Below are 16331 nucleotides of genomic sequence, written 5' to 3'. Positions count from 1 at the left end.
TAAGTTAATTGACTTTATAATTGAAATAGTTTGAAAATTTCGGTTAGTCTCCCCCCCACAAGTGAAACTTTGTTTCCTTCACACTAATAATTAATTTCCACAATAGGATGCATTTCCCACCATTTATTGGTAGACAATTAAGTACTCTCACTTTCTTAAGTTAATTTAGACATGATATCTTAGGAAGCCTAGTTTATCTCCAGGGGGGATCAAGGAGGGAAAAAAAGTCAATTTGAAGAAAGGAGAGGAAAAATGAAAGTGTGCTTTCTTCACAGGATGTTAATTCAAGACAATGGAGGCGTTAATTTGGGTTCCCACAACAAAGCGGCTGATCACCCCAGGCGCGAATCGCAGAAAATTCACTTTCATTCTCATGCGAACAATAGGGACATTTTGCCTGATTAAATAAACACGGTTGAAATATTATTTCCAATCATGGAATAATATTAATAACTGTTTCCACCCATTATTCTACAATATATAAATATATATATTNAATTATATATATATATATATATATATATATATATATATATATACATATATTACAATCGCTTTACCTTCGAGGTTTCGGTCTAAGGATCTCATGGCCCGCTTCAGTTGACGTAGGACATCTGTAGTGGTCAGCTCCCCTGAATTCAGGCATTGGAGGACTCGTAGCCATGATCTAGAAAAAAAGTTCAATAAGCAAAATAAATATATAAAAATCATGGCATTAATATAATATAAAAACTCGCCTCTTAAAAAGCTGCATGAGTAAAATCGCCGTTTAGCGGCGAAAAATTCAGCACTCACATTTTCCTTCCTGCAAAAAAAAAATAATATTATTATTTTCTTCTTACATCTTGTTGTTACAACAATTATAAAATATTAGACGGAAATTATCACACACTGATTACACAATAAAGCAATAAAATAAAGTTTAAATGTATTATTTCAAAAAATATTAATGAACATTGTCCTTGAAATTCCAACAGTAAAATAAAAGTTCTTTTTGAATGGTGAATAGGAAGAAATATTTGCAAACATAATGTTTCAGATCAATTTTTTTATTATTAAAAATTTTTACTATTCCTATTGTATAGAACACTGTATTTAAAGAGAAAACTTTATGATGTGAGAAAAAGAAAGTATAACAATACCAGATTAAAGAGAATATAACAATATAAAGAGAGAGAGAGAGAGAGAGAGAGAGAGAGAGAGAGAGAGAGAGAAAGAGAGAGAGGAGAGAGAGAGAAAAAGGAAATTTGATTTATCATTTTATCACAAAATTAGGTCAAAAGACCTTTCTTACATTTAACGAAATCTATTGTAATTATCTCATGTTATGGTGTCCATTGTCTTCACAAATAATTTGTAAAGATCAAAAGTAAAATTCTTTACATAAGTATGTCTTCATAATTATCTATTAATTTAAATTAAATTAGATACTACAAACATAAAATTCTTTACATATTTAAACAGAGAACCATGAACTAATTACAATTGCAAGAAATCACGAAAACTTAAATACATACTATAAAGAGGAAACAATAAAAATAAAATAAAATAAATAAAATTGAAATTGCAAGTATCCAAAATAACTCTTACAGCAAAAATAGTGATAATATTAATTTTTATTAACTTTTTATACATCACAAAGCAAGATAATTGTTTCTGCTTCAAGCTTGTGAAATGTAATATGTTTTAAACTGTGCAATATGTCTTATTAATTATATTAGGAGTACGTAAGTGAGAGATATTCTTTTAGGGCTTTTTTTGTACGAATATTGGGATTTACAGAGTTGGGAAGTTCGTTACAAAACTGAATACTTTTTGCAATAAATGAATTTTTATATGATTGTGTTCTAAGTAATGGATTTCTGTAAATCATATTTAAACTGTAGCTTTAAAATTTATTGGCTGTATCATTTCTACCAACTAGGATGGTTTACTCACCAGCCTCATATTGTTTTAAATATGAGCTGGTGAATAAATGTGTTAATAAAAATGTGTTATTATTTCATATTTCATTAATTTTTCTATTTTCAAAAGGTCTAGAGTTTTATATGAAAGGAAATAGTGAGCAAGTGAGAGAGAATGAAAGAGAGTGTGTAAGAGAGAGAGAGAGAGAGAGAGAGAGAGAAAGAAAGAGAGANAGAGAGAGAGAGAGAGAGAGAGAGAGAGAGAGAGAGAGAAAGAAAGAGAGTGAGAGAGAGGGAGGAAGAGAGAGAGAAAGAAAGAAAGAAAGAGAACAGGAAAGGGTGTAAGAGAGAGAGAGAGAGAGAGAAAAAAAAAGAGAGGGTGAGTGGTGAGTGAGAGAGAGAAAAAAAAGAGAGGGTGAGTGGTGAGTGAGAGAGAGAAAAAAAGAGAGGGTGAGTGGTGAGTGAGAGAGAGAAAAAAAGAGAGGGGGAGTGGTGAGTGAGAGAGAGAAAAAAGAGAGGGGGAGTGGTGAGTGAGAGAGAGAAAAAAAAAGAGGGTGAGTGGTGAGTTAGAGAGAGAGAGAAAAAGAGAGGGGGAGTGGTGAGTGAGAGAAAAAAAAGAGAGGGGGAGTGGTGAGTGAGAGAGAGAAAAAAAAGAGAGGGTGAGTGGTGAGTGAGAGAGAGAAAAAAAAGAGAGGGTGAGTGGTGAGTGAGAGAGAGAGATGGAGGGGTGAAGAGAGAAAGAGGAAGTGATAGAAAGTGAGAAAGAAGGAGAAAAAGATTGATTTACCAATCGATCAATCTTTTCAAGGACCTGCCTTCCAGTTAACCTGCGCATATACATTTTCCATATACATATATTTTTGTTTAGAATCTGGTCTTTACAAATATACTTCTTAGTAGAAAAAAAGTTTATAAACTCTTGACTATTTATATTTATAAGTTATTTATGTCTAAAATAGCAATGAATCAGGAGAGTGTTATAATGAGAGGGTGAGGAGAGTGAGTGAGAAAAAAGAGAGGGTGAGAGAGAGAGAGAGAGTGAGAGAGAGAAGGAGGGAAAGAGAGAGATTTCAATATAATCAAAATTAATGCTAATTATAATAGATAATCGAGGAAACAATGAGCGTACTTTTTCTTTGTATCATTATGTATTAATCTATAAAATAAGTTATAAATATGTTTAATATTGGTTATTATAATTTAGAGTTATGTAAATACCTATATATTTTCTGCTTAATACTTTCAGCAATAATACATCTTTCTTCAAAGAATTATTTTCATGCTGCTTTATTTTAAATGTACAAATCTTTTCTTTTTTTATGCCAGCCAATATCAGAGATTTTCAAGTTTTGGATTAGATCGCCAAGAAGATTAAGCAAAGGATTAAGTTTAGCATGGAAAGCACGAATACTACGAGCAGATTATTATTATTTTTATTTTATTTTTAAGTTGGGCGGGGGATTTTTAATTTTTCGCTTTCAACTCTGGTCCTGGTTTCGACACAATTGGAACAGTGCCACTGGCCGAGGGACATTTAACAAGCCGACGATGAAAACAACAATCCTTGGAATGTCAAAGCACAAAGGCGAATTAAGTGTGTGATAAAATTTCCAGGGAGTATGCTAATCGGGCTAACTGTATTGTGGACGACGCTCGGATTTCTTCCCCCGTCCGTGTATAGGATCTCAAGGAAGTTTTCGACGTGGAACAATCGCCTTTTCGGTTTTCGAGAATGATGAACCAACCGACTCAGTTATGTTAATGAGTTAATTACTGTTTTGGACTGGGAACCAGTTCCTTCCTCGCCTCGCGTCGGCTACACCCTGTATACTCGGGGCTCCTTGTCCACCACGTGTCCTTGAAATTCCTATTTTAAAAGGAACTAGCACTAATAAACTCTCTAATGATATAATTACAGACAGTCAATCGACCAAACGATAAATTATATTGTCGGACTTCTGGTCTAAAACGTGCTTGCTATGACCTGTGATCTTGACTGTAGATGTAAAATATGACTGGGAATTCCTAATTAACCCTGAAACTCAAAAATGCTTGGGCGTTGTTCAAAACTATTTACTTTTATATTGCAAACCTCATAGTTTTCATTGATTTTGCATAAACTGTTTAAAGGATCCTGTGCGATCGACCAACGTTCTATACCGATGTTTCCGTTGAATTTGGGTTGTGGTCAAAAGGACAAATACTAGTATTGTATCAACACTAGTATTTGTCCTTTTGACCACAGCCCAAATTCAACGGAAACATCGGTAAACTGTTTAAAGTTACAACCCTGCGCGACCTTTTTACAAAAATTAGTACGAATACTAAAAATAACATTGAAATCATTGACTAAAACGATATTTAGAAAGCTCAAAGTTGGAAGAAACATTTGAGCTTTTGCCTAACTCTATGATTTATTGTTAGTAATCTTAAATTTTTCGTACAAAGTTCAAACCTGGCGTTTTAGGTTCTCGTCCAGTTACCTTTTATCAATCATTTATTTTTAGTTGTATTTCAACCACACATAACGTTAAAATAATAACTATAAACATATTTCAAAGTTGGAAGGAACAAAGCTTTTAAGCTTTTTAAGCCTCTTAAGTTCTTTTGATTTTAACATGCAAGGCTTAACTGTGGCTTTTCGTTTTATGTTCCCGTCCAATTGGTTTTTATAAAACATTTATTATTAGTTGTACTTCAACCACTTTTAAAGTTAAAATAATAACTATAACCATATTTCAAAGTTAGAAGGAACGAAGCGCTTGTGCTTTCTAAGCCTCCTGAGTAATCGAAGTTATCACACAAAGTTTAAACCTGACTTCTTGTTTTATGTTCTCAATTAATTAATTTTTATAAACAGTTTCAGAATTCCTATCTTTACGACAATCCTTGTGCATTCTTTATATAAAAATTAATCTTTTCAAAACAAATTCAAAGTTAGAAGAAACGTAGCATTTTTTAGCCCAAGACTCTAACTTTGTTTTTTGTTTTTTTTTAAGCAATGTGCAAACCCCTTTAGTTGTCCACAATATTCCCAGCATTAATCTCCCAGGTACAAAAAGATTTGAAGTTTTGCCTTATAAGAATAAATTAAAGGATAATTACTTTTTCCGTTTCCCATCACGTCCATTTTTCGCAGTTTACTCCATGCCCCGGCATTATCTCCAAGTCTTCAAAGACTTCAAAATTAATCTCATTTAAATCCCATTTATAACTAAACAGTCGAACATTAGAAAAGTTGTACATTCGAGAAGTTTAATCGATCGTACTGGGATGAGAGATAAGATCGAACTCCTGTACGTAGACAAGGCCTAGGAATGAATCTGGGTATGATTTAAATAATGCCCTCCCTATGGATCATCAATCTTGGCTTTCTCTCTTTGCATTAGCATTGAATTCTTTTAAAACGGCCTGGAATTAAGTACCGAGATGAAATATACACAGGGCCACAGATGGGACTGGAACGGAAGGTCGAGAAGAAAGATCCATGTCCTAGATAGTCAATTAACTAAAGAATTCAAGAAGGTCTTAAGCTTAAGACCGCCTGGAATTCTGTCCGGCCTCACACTGGAATAAATAATAGACATTGAGACGATAACAAAATTAATCTGTTACGTCCTTAATCCGGGCTATTGAAAGTTCGAATTAGTTAACATCGTACGGACAACTTGATTCGAAACTGAAACTGACAATATTTTTGACAACAGATATGTGTCTTGGAAAATGAAAAGGAAAGAAAAGGAATGGAAGCAATTCCAAAGCACAGGTCACATCCATTCTTCTGGATTCTCCTGGGGAACTCTGAGTTCAAATCCCCGTATAGCCCGTGGAATTTTAATTGGTAATAATATGTAGAAGATATTGTAAACTCGTTTGACCCCTCGTCGAACCCAATGAGTAGTTATATATCGTCCTAGCTCTATCTACCTCTACCTAAAAACACTCTAACTATCCATCTATCTGTTCTCTATTTATTTACCTATATCTATTTTTGACAAGATTACCTCTACGTATCCTCTATCTTTTTCACAATTTATCGATCTTTATGTGTCTACATGTCTATCTAGGAGATCTGCCTATTTTGAATTATCTAAATTTAGTCGTCTAAATATCCATACATCTCTCTAGCCTTTTATACTTTATTTCTCTATATGATACTTCTAATATTTTATTATTAGGAACAGATTAACAGACTATTTATTAATCACTATTAACCACCCCTCTCCCTAACGATCTCCCTCGCTCTCCCTATCTCTCTCTCTCTCACTCTCTGAAACTCAATCGTAATCTTACTCACTCGCTCGCTCTTTCTCTATTTCTCTCTTTCTTTCCTCTTTCTCTTTCTTCTGTCTCTTTCAATCTCTCTCTCTCTCACTCTTACTCACTCACTGAGAGAGTTAGTGAGTGAGACAGATAGATAGAGAGTGAGTCAGATTAAGTGAGAGGGTAGGAAGGAGAGAAAGAGAGAGGGGAGAGAGAGAGAGAGAGAGGATGTTGAGAAAGAGGGGGAAAAGAGAGAGTGTGATAGGAAGTAAGAAAGAAGGAGGGAAAGATTGATCGATTGACCGTTTTAAGGGCTGTCTTCCACTTAACGTGTACATGCACATGCTACATTTGACATATACATATATTTTTGTTTAGGATCCTTGGACTTTACAAACGTACATTATAAAAAGAGGAAAAAAGTTTATAAACTTTTACTAAACATTTGACAATAATAAGTTGATGTCAATATTTATGTAAAAAATAGACACACAAACAACACTGCTCTCTCTATTTCACATCCTCTATCTCTCTCACTCTTCCTGTCCCTCTTGCTCTCTCTCTCTCTCTCTCTCTCTCTCTCTCTCTCTCTCTCTCTCTCTCTCTCTCTCTTTCCTTCTCAATCTCACTCTACCTCACTCACTCGCTTCTTCTGAATTTCTCTCTTTTTACTCTACTCTCCCTCTTTCTCTTTCTCTCTCTATCTATTTATCTGTCTCTCATTTACTTACTTATCTATTTAACTCTAGCTATCTATCTGTTTATTCTCTAGTCCAATTAAAACTGGAAACCGCTCAATCTCATTAAACCTAATTAGTGTGGTGAGACAGGCAAGAGTTCTTTTCTTTTTTCCACTCCTTATCATTTGCGTTAAAGGCGTTGTAAGAACTAGGATGCAAAGGAAAGGAACAAGAATTCTTAAAAGCAGACCGATATAAAATCATAAAAGAAACTGGATTTGTATGTTTCATAAAAAAAAACAAGATCTCATAATATGTGATTAATATTTGTTCCTAGAGTTAAAATGCAAATAGGGTCGTTATATTTATCTTTTGTAAAACTCCTTCATTTCATACAAGAAGCTTATATTACTAACATAAAATGTAAAAATTTAAACGTAGTAACGCAAATTTATATGATATAAATACGTGTTAGGATATTCAAAATAATATCAATATTTTTTTCAACAGTCAGCTGTTTGTTTATTTGAATTAAAATCAGAAGGGCTTCCGTTCTGCAGATCCCAGAATTTAAAAGGGTGGTAAAGTGTCCGATGGGGGTGACATATCCTTTGGAAGTTCGGTACTGCGACAACTGCTCGCTGCCGACCGAGTATTGCGAGTACTTTCCAGGACGGATTATGTGCAATTCTTGGCTGTCCAACGGGAAAAGCTTAGGGAAGCAGGAAGATGACAACTCGAGGAAAAAGGGAGTGAGGCGGAACTCGCAAAAACCGGTAATTTATTAGTTACCGTCTCACTTACACGTTTCTTTTGAGAAACAAGTTTAGGAATTGAGTATACTTTTGGCAAAACCCTGTTCGAAGTTGCTAGTTGAACGTTTAGAACAAATCCTGTTGGCAACGTTAGCCTTAAATTAAACATAGGTGGTTTTAGAATCTTAGTATCAAATGTTTAAATCGCTCGAATTAAGATGTTACGACTATAAACAGCCCAAGAAAACACAAACAAAAGGGCAGAAAGCACAGATTCCCACTAAAGAGCCGATATGAATCTGTACCCCAACAAAACGCGAGGATGGGCGGACCTGAAACTGATCGAACCATTGTCATCGGTTCTTCAACTCGCAGACCGCTCGTGTATTTCTACAATAAATTTTATTGCCATTAAATGAAACGGTTCTGTCCCGAACCCCCCCCCCCGGATACTTACACGATCTGACCGTTTTGTTTATTTAGGTCACCTCTAAGAGCCGAGGTTCAAGTGTGTCTCACGACTACGTCTCACAAAATAAAATCATTCCTCGGCCTGATTCGGGCGTCACGTAACTCCCTGTAACTCCCGAGGTGGATTCTGAATTTTACAGTTTCCGGTCGGTCATCGATGTGAAATATTTAACTTTCATGCACTCCGAAAATTGGAAAAGAAACCACAAAGATTTTGTTAAAAAAGTTCTCTGCTGAAAGAAACGCATGGAAGCCACTTAACTATATTTTTTATCAATAAGTCAGCTAATATTTGCAACCAATCAACCAAATTAAAACTTTTAATCATGCATATTCACGCAAATAAATGCATTCCTCTCAACACAATCTAGGGTCATAAAACTATCAGTACTGTCCATACAATAAAAACAACCCGGTTTCCTCCAAGAATAGGAACATGGGGCCCAGAAACTCCCTGCCGAGCTGAACACCAATTCTTATATCGAGTGGCATGCCTACGCGCTCCCTATATGACGCCAAGGAATTGCACCCTTCAGTTAAGTGGGTCTCATCAAGCAACCTTTCTCTGCACGCCGGATACAAACGGGAGCTTGGACCCAATAGTGTCCTTGTATAACCTCGCATGGCCTATTCTTAATCGAGGGAGGATGACCTTTCTTTACGAATCAGGTCCTCCGAGGGCCAACTATCGGCAGTGCTCTTGATACGCGAGAGATTCTCAGCCGATCCAGCCTACCGACGCTGCAACTTTCTTTTAATCATATATTTTATTGCATTTTTAGCAAAAAGTCAGGATCGCGATGGTTAAGTCAGGAGGATGGGACGCCCCAGCCCCCGCCTCATCGGGTTTTCCTTACCCTCCAGTCCTGTATCCTGGCACGCACCCAGGCAACAACCAAAGTTTTGTCGAGACACTCAAATTCGTGGTATCTCTCCACTTCTTTTATTTATATATATAAGCATTTATATATATATATATATATAATTTATAAATTATCTCTTTACTTATCTATCAACCTATCTATCAATTCATCTATTTAATTATCTATACATCTTGAATCTATGTATTCAATTGTATATTTACTTATCTATCATGTAACTGTTTACTTTGATAAGATATATAAATAAAAGATGGATCTATCCATCCATCCATCTATTTACTTATCTATTTATTGGGTTGTCCGGAAAATAATGCAGGATTTTGGTATTAAACAAAAAAAAAGAAACTAGTTACTTTAAAGCAATGTTCTTTAATCAAAATAATTTCCCATNATATATATATATATATTTACATATCTATTTATCGAGATATCTATTCCTATATATCTATCTGTTTACTTATCTATCTATCCTTCCATCCATTTATCTCTTTACTTATCTATCAAACTATTTATCAATTCATCTATTTAATTATCTATATATCTACTTACATATCTATCTACTACTATTTATTATATACTTATCTCTCTTTCTATCCATCTATCTTTTTATTTATCTATCAACTATTTTTACTTAACTATCTATCTATATATTTAATTATTTATACGTATATATTTACTTATCTTCTATTTAATTTTATGTATATAAAATCACATTAATTACATGTATTAATTGATATATTTTTCTATTTACTTATCTTTCTATTTACATACCTACTCCAATTTACTTATGTATGTATTTATATATTTACTCCTTCCCGCTCTTCCACCCTGTCAATCTGCCTGTATCTCTGTCTATGTCTGTCTCTCTCCCTCTCACTCCCCCTTTCTCTCACTCTTTCTTTCTCTCTCTCTCTCTCTCTCTCTCTCTCTCTCTCTCTCTCTCTCTCTCTCCCTCCCTCTCTCTCCGTCCCTCTCCTTCTCTTTATCTCCTTTTCTCAATTACTCACTTATTACAATAACATTATACAACTTTTAGTTCTGTCACATGTAATTTTGTTACTACATTATAACAAAAGATAATTTCTTTGTTTATAAAATAATGATTACCATTTTTGACGAACGAAATGTACCGTTTTAATTTCTAGTGTATTAACCCTTTTAGTTTTTAGAGGCAGCAGATTTTATCCCTTGCTTTACATTTATGTCGTCATTAAATCTGATAAATGAAAAAACTTTAATGCCGTCTATTTAAATGAAAATAGAAATATTTGTTTACCCAAAACTCTGAATGGAAGATGACTAGAGTTTGAATAGGCTTAGTAGATAATATACGCAGTTCATATACTTTTTTAAATTGACGCTAAGCAGGATGAAAAGGGACCAAATCTTTAAATTTCACCTTTTGATCATCGCACTGCCTATCTCCACGCGCCCCGCCTCTTGATGTCACAATTGATTTTCTTTCCTTCAGTGTTAAGCACCAGTCGGAAATTCTATGTTACAACCTCGCATACCGGAGGATTCTTCCGGGGTAGTAATTTATTAAAATGTATTGTTATCAACTGAATATTTCATTAACTTTCTTCCTGAACGTGTAACGCTAACACGGATCCTGCGTTTTAAGAATGTAATAACGCATACTGTAACACTGCTTTTTTCTGCTTAAATACCACCAAGGGAAAAATAAGCAGGAAATTAACACAACACAAATAAATGTATAATGTTTTGAAGTGAAACTTCCTTCTGCTCGGTTTCACTAACTTTTTTAGGTTAATACATAGTACAGAAAAAAAAGATACAATTGGTACAAATTTCCTAGTACAAAAGAAAACTATATACACTTACATAACAAAAGTTGGTACTATAGGCACCCTTGAGGTAGATCCTGTTTAAGGGCTGCCAACAATACAATGATAAAAAAAGAAGGGTTGAGGGGGAACTAGTGAATGGAACATAACATTACAAACCGTGGAGAGAGAAAAAATAGTAATAATAAAAGTTACAACTTGTATGAATGTATTATACATGAAAAAACTGTAGAGCACTGAAGAAATTTCAATAAAGTTCCGAAAGCTAGGCGAAGATTTAAAATTAAAAATATTATATTTGACCACATCCCTGATAACAATCAAGAGTACTAATTTTTGTTTTTGTTTTTAGCCAAATTCTCAAACTTTTTTGTAGAAAAGAGACCAAATGGAACCACTTAGAAACCTAGATAGTAAAAAAATTCAACGTAATTGTTAATTTTGGTTTGGGCAACAGGTTATTTATAGGACATACCATATGCATGATTAATTCATGATATTATTGCACATTCGGACAAATGATCTTGTTTTCTTCTAAAGCCTGAAAACTTGTGGCAAATAATCTAGGAAATATTGAGATTTCTTGGTCTTTCTGAATATTAAGATATTAAGAAGGTCTGAGGGGTGAGGAAACTGTCTTGGTCCGTTCCGATCGTTTGGGTCCGCCTAGGCTCGCTGGTTTGATTTGTCAGGCGTGTTTCCGCATCAGACAGCCCTACTACTGAATATGGCGAAATATCGAGCCCAAACAATTGAGGACAGGTTGAGAAGGATTTGTTGTAAACTACCTACCAACGGTGATTATTTCAATTCATGACCACCAGATACAAAAACTCACGGTTTAAATTGAACCTTTAAAATCACTTATTTCTTAAGACCTATAATGTATGCTGTGATTTTTCCTATGCAAATGGTCTTTATATCAAAGTCGTTTGTGTTTTAGGAGGTATGCCTCAGCTGGGCCCCGAGGGGGAAGCGAAAATCCGTCACCGTCATCACGGGACTTAGCAACTTCGGCGTAGACCTGAAAACCGCATCAAGCTACTTCGGCTCCAGTCTGGCGACAGGGGCGTCGGTCACTGGGGAAGACGAGATCGTCGTCCAGGGCGACGTGAAAGAGAAGATCCGCAAGCTCATACCGGCACGTTGGCCGGCCATCACTTCAGACTTGATCGGAGACTTGGGCTACCTCAGAAGATAACGCCGAATTAATATGCCTAGGCGGTAAAATAACCCAAGTATAGACCACTATGCTGAAATAGCATTTCTTCTTCAAGATTTGACGATAAGGATGTAATTTTTCCACTTATGATAATTGTATGTCAACCCTTCATAGATGCTTATAAAAAATGTATTTGTTGGTTCTTTTTCTTTTTAACGTTTCAATATTATCAATTAACCCACTTCACCAAAACCCCACGGCTGGATCAGAAATCGATATGGATCAGTTTTCTTGATGTTCAATTGCTCCTAGTTTCTAAGTAATTGTCATAAATGGAATTAGACCCTGTTTCTCTGGGCTATCCTATATTCTAATCGTCATTATACCAAATGATTTGGCGAAAGGTTAGGTTTCTATTTTAAAATTGTATTTGATAAAAATCATCCGAATGTAACTCACATTTGAATTTATACTAGAACTTGTTTGTTGAAACAGTCAAATGGTTATTTGACTAGTCGAAACCGCCGAGGACAGGACTTTGTACGACATCGTCATTTTGAAAGAAGAGAGAACCAATGTGAGATTCTATACAGGAAGAATGCGAGATGGAGGGGACCCGCTGACCTGTATACTGGTATCCGTGGAATTTCTATCCCCTGCCGGCTCACGGGGACAGCGGGAGATCGTTTATCAACGCCAAGCTATCTACTTCTATCGAGGAGAGTCGCATATCAAATGGACGAGGATCGATCACCGACAACCACGTCAACCTCCGAAAACAAAACATGAGGCGTCCACTTTTCCTTTGTAACTCAAACTCCTCAAAAACCGCCGACGGTTTAACGTAAAAATCTTTTCTGTAAATTTTATAGGTTTAATATACTGATAAAGGGGAAAGAGTGCCGCGGGCGTTCGAACGAAAGGAATCCAGTCCCCTGTTCAAAGTCAAGGCTGGAATGAATATCTACTACGAAGTCAAGGCTGGAACCTCATCAACTCTCAATGAACCGTACTCAGTTCAAAAACATACGAGAGCACAAAAATGAACTCTGTCTCTGTCTCTCTCTCTCTCTCTCTCTCTCTCTCTCTCTCTCTCTCTCTCTCTCTCTCTCTCNTCTCTCCCTACCTCCCTCCCTCCCCCCTCTCCTTTTAAACTAAAATTATTTGACCAGGTCACACCTTTTTACAAGAAACTTCGTTGGCTAAAGTGTATAATTAAAATAGAAGCAAAACTCACAATAGCAGCGCTTAAAATCGACAGGTCAGGAAAGCCCAGTTATTTAAAATATAAAATGGAGTTTATGAAAATTGTCCACAAACACAAAACACGATTCACAAATCATTTATTTATAACTGCAAAACACAAAACCTCAATTTTCAATCGTTAATTTATAGTTCACGCGGCTAGAAACCTAAACAACTTTCAAGGAATGTTAAACTTAAACTTAGCTCGAGTTTCACTGAGAAAAGCAATTATTAAATATCATTTTGAGAAGGACATATAAAAAGAAAAAATGTTAAATATTTGCTGTTTGTTAAATATGGCTTTGGTATCATATAACAAAAACTTAGTTGTTAATTTTTATTTAGAAATCGTGAGATGCGGTCTGGTGTGATGTATGTTTCAGAAAAACATTTTCTTTATCGTGTCAACGTTTCGATCTTTATTGAGATCATCTTCAGGGCCTGGGATTTACAAACATTGTTTACATTTAACAAATTCATGTAGGATGTGGAAAAAAGTGAATTTATACAATGCAAAAAAATATTTTTTATATTCAATCAAAGTATTTCTACTCACTTTGAGTAACACTTTGTTCGTTTTCTGCGTAATTGCGTAACCAAACACTTTGAGTGGAAATACTTTGATTGAATATAAAAAATTCACTTTTTTCCACATCCTACATGAATTTGTTAAATTTAAACAATGTTTGTAAATCCCAGGCCCTGAAGATGATCTTAATAAAGATCGAAACGTTGGTACGATAAAGAAAATGTTTTTCTGAAACCTACACCACACCAGACCACATCTCACGATTTCCGAATATCATCGACTAACGGTCACTAATCACCACACATTTGTACACATTATTAATAAAAACTTAAATAAAAAGATAGAATTAAGTTTAAAACTAAAAACTAAATCATATTAACAAGAAAATGAAAATATTACTTTGTTTACAATAATTTGAAAAATGTTTAATTAACTTAAAAATAAATATTATTTCATATATATATGTATTTAGTAGACATAATTGACCTCATTAATTATTATAATTAATTATACTTTTTATCTAAGGTCTTGGCTGAGATGAAAAAGCTAGGGAAGAGAAGCTAGATAGAGCGGCATTCGAACCCACGACCTTCGTCTGGTCAAGCATTTTATTTCATAATATACATCATTTTATTTTTAATAAAGAGCAGGTGCGTGTAAGGCATGGAGGAAGTGTTGAAGATCAATTTTCCGTGAAAAGTAACTAAAGAACTCAGGAAGACAAACTTCATTTCACTAATATTACATATGCTTTATGTAAGCACGCAACAAGGCCAATTACGGCGATGTTTGCTCTCGTTGAAGTAAAACGTTGTAACGTCGAATAAATTATTTATCAATCTCATCGTCTCGTGTGCAAAACTGTGGATTTTGAAAAGCCGACACAGGCTAATGGGCAACGGGAAACTGATTTTATTTTCTGCTTCTCTGGCGAGTTTCCCCCCCTTAATATGGTTGTTGTTCTACCATTATTAAACAATTAAAAATAAATGTCGTCTGTGGAACTGTCGGACAGATAAAGTTAGTTAAATCATTGCATACATTATTAATTGTACAAGTTATTCGAAAAGTTTCTAGCTCTAAAGTTTCAAGTTTAACCTAATAAAAATCTTGTTAACTATTTAATTGCACATTAAAAAAACTTTTTATAGTCTGGTTTTATTATTAATCCACATATTGTTCAAGGTGTTTCAAATTCTTAATGTTCTATTGTTCACCAAACAATGAAAAGATTTTATGAATTGCTTTTACGGGCTTATTATTATTATAGAAATAAAACGCTTTTGATGATGATGATGATGAGCCTTCTATTGAACTAGCGGTACTTTAAGATAGATATAACTTTTTTCTAAACATTTTTTTTCCAATTCCATTTTAATTTCCTACCATTTCGTTTGATGACTTGGTGCGTAAATTCGGAAGCTGACGTTTGAAGCAATAAAAACGATTGTCTTCGCCATGTGGTCCATGACCCTGCCAGGCCGACTCTGACCTTACTTTCCTACTGTCTATGCGGACCGGGTTTGAACCGTTTAAATATCTTTTCACCGAGGGGATTTATCGAGGCATTTTCCTCCCAAGTTCTCCACCAAAAAAGACTACGACCAAACAAACGTAACATTTGCTTTTTGTGCATTTGGGTTGTTGGGCAATTGTCGCTTTCCCTTCCCAACATTACTTTTTTCTTCACCCACCTCTTTAGACGATGTGACAAAACCATTAAACGTTTTCTTGTTTTTCGTTTTCTCTATTTAGTGCCTGTCTCTATTTGTAAAATTTTTTTATGGATAATTTTGGATTTTATCACTTCCTATCTAATGATCTAATCTGTCTGTCTGTCTGTCTCTTTATCTCTCTCTCTCTCTCTCTCTCTCTCTCTCTCTCTCTCTCTCTCTCTTTCTCACTCTCTTTCTCTCTAAATAACTGAATCACTACTTTAAATAAAACCTCTGTCTATTTTTTTTTTAATTTTATCTTTTTTTCTGTCTATATTTCTGCCTCTCCTTTTTATTTTAACAAAAGCTGGACGATAGAAATATTATTTTCCGCAATGATAAATGCTATAGATTAAGTTAATTTGTTTCACTACCAAAGAAATTATTTTGTTATTTAATTTCATATCACCATTCTTTAAAACATTTAATTGAAAACAAGTGCGTGCGTGTTTGTGTTTGTGTGTGTGTGTGTGTGTGTGTGTGTGTGTGTGTGTGTGTGTGTGTGTGTGTGTGTAGCTTTAACAAAACTGGTCCGATGGTATTCTCGCTTGTGAAACACTCCGACAAAATGCAATTTCTCGAAATCCTGTTTGCCTTGTTAAATTTAAAGCCATCCTTAAAAAAAGGGAATGCATGCAAAGAAATATTTACTAAGATGTATTGATAAAACCATTGGTTAAGGGTTAAGACACTAATGCGATTGTCAGAAGGATGGAGCCATAAATATATTATAATTATTTATCTGTTTATCATGCCGGTCCATCGAAGGAATTCCGCTCCTTCGAATTAATCGTAAGGATTTTCACTACCGTAGAACATAACATGTAACACCACTGATAGTAAAACATTTCGCGTCGTTTTTGAGAGTATGAAAACTTAACTGGGACTTTGACCACAAATGTTCACGGTGCCGTCCTC

At 34.8% G+C, this 16331-nt stretch overlaps 2 protein-coding genes across 2 annotated transcripts in view; one reads left to right on the top strand and one right to left on the bottom strand.

The window, feature by feature from the left end:
- LOC106666119 (ankyrin repeat and BTB/POZ domain-containing protein 2) overlaps positions 1-16331 on the bottom strand; it is a 39914-nt gene that overhangs the window by 10511 nt on the left and 13072 nt on the right. The window contains exons 2-3 of the mRNA XM_014393039.2: positions 738-805; positions 561-667 (exon numbers count right to left, since the gene is read on the bottom strand). Of these exons, the coding sequence (XP_014248525.1) occupies positions 561-664 (104 nt within the window). The 5' untranslated portion in view covers positions 665-667; positions 738-805. The remainder of the gene's footprint in view (positions 1-560; positions 668-737; positions 806-16331) is intronic.
- On the top strand, positions 7367-12126 carry LOC106666124 (density-regulated protein homolog). The gene is made up of 2 exons (XM_014393046.2): positions 7367-7623; positions 11706-12126. Exons 1-2 carry the CDS (start codon positions 7441-7443, stop codon positions 11961-11963), a joined length of 441 nt encoding a protein of 146 aa, XP_014248532.1. The 5' UTR covers positions 7367-7440; the 3' UTR covers positions 11964-12126.

The sequence above is a fragment of the Cimex lectularius genome, unplaced genomic scaffold, assembly GCF_000648675.2.
Source record: "Cimex lectularius strain Harlan isolate CLEC.00 unplaced genomic scaffold, Clec_2.1 scaffold5, whole genome shotgun sequence".
In the NCBI taxonomy this organism is placed as follows: Eukaryota; Metazoa; Arthropoda; class Insecta; order Hemiptera; family Cimicidae; genus Cimex; species Cimex lectularius.
The sequence above is the reverse complement of the archived record's forward strand: the minus strand, read 5'-3'. Positions and strand labels throughout refer to the sequence as shown.

What these genes read in the sequence shown, in the direction of transcription:
- LOC106666124 (XM_014393046.2), top strand. Translation starts at nt 7,441, where the DNA reads ATGGGGGTGACATATCCTTTGGAAGTTCGGTACTGCGACAACTGCTCG. An exon ending in GGCGGAACTCGCAAAAACCG is followed by an intron (nt 7,624 to 11,705) that starts GTAATTTATTAG and finishes TTTGTGTTTTAG; the next exon opens with GAGGTATGCCTCAGCTGGGC.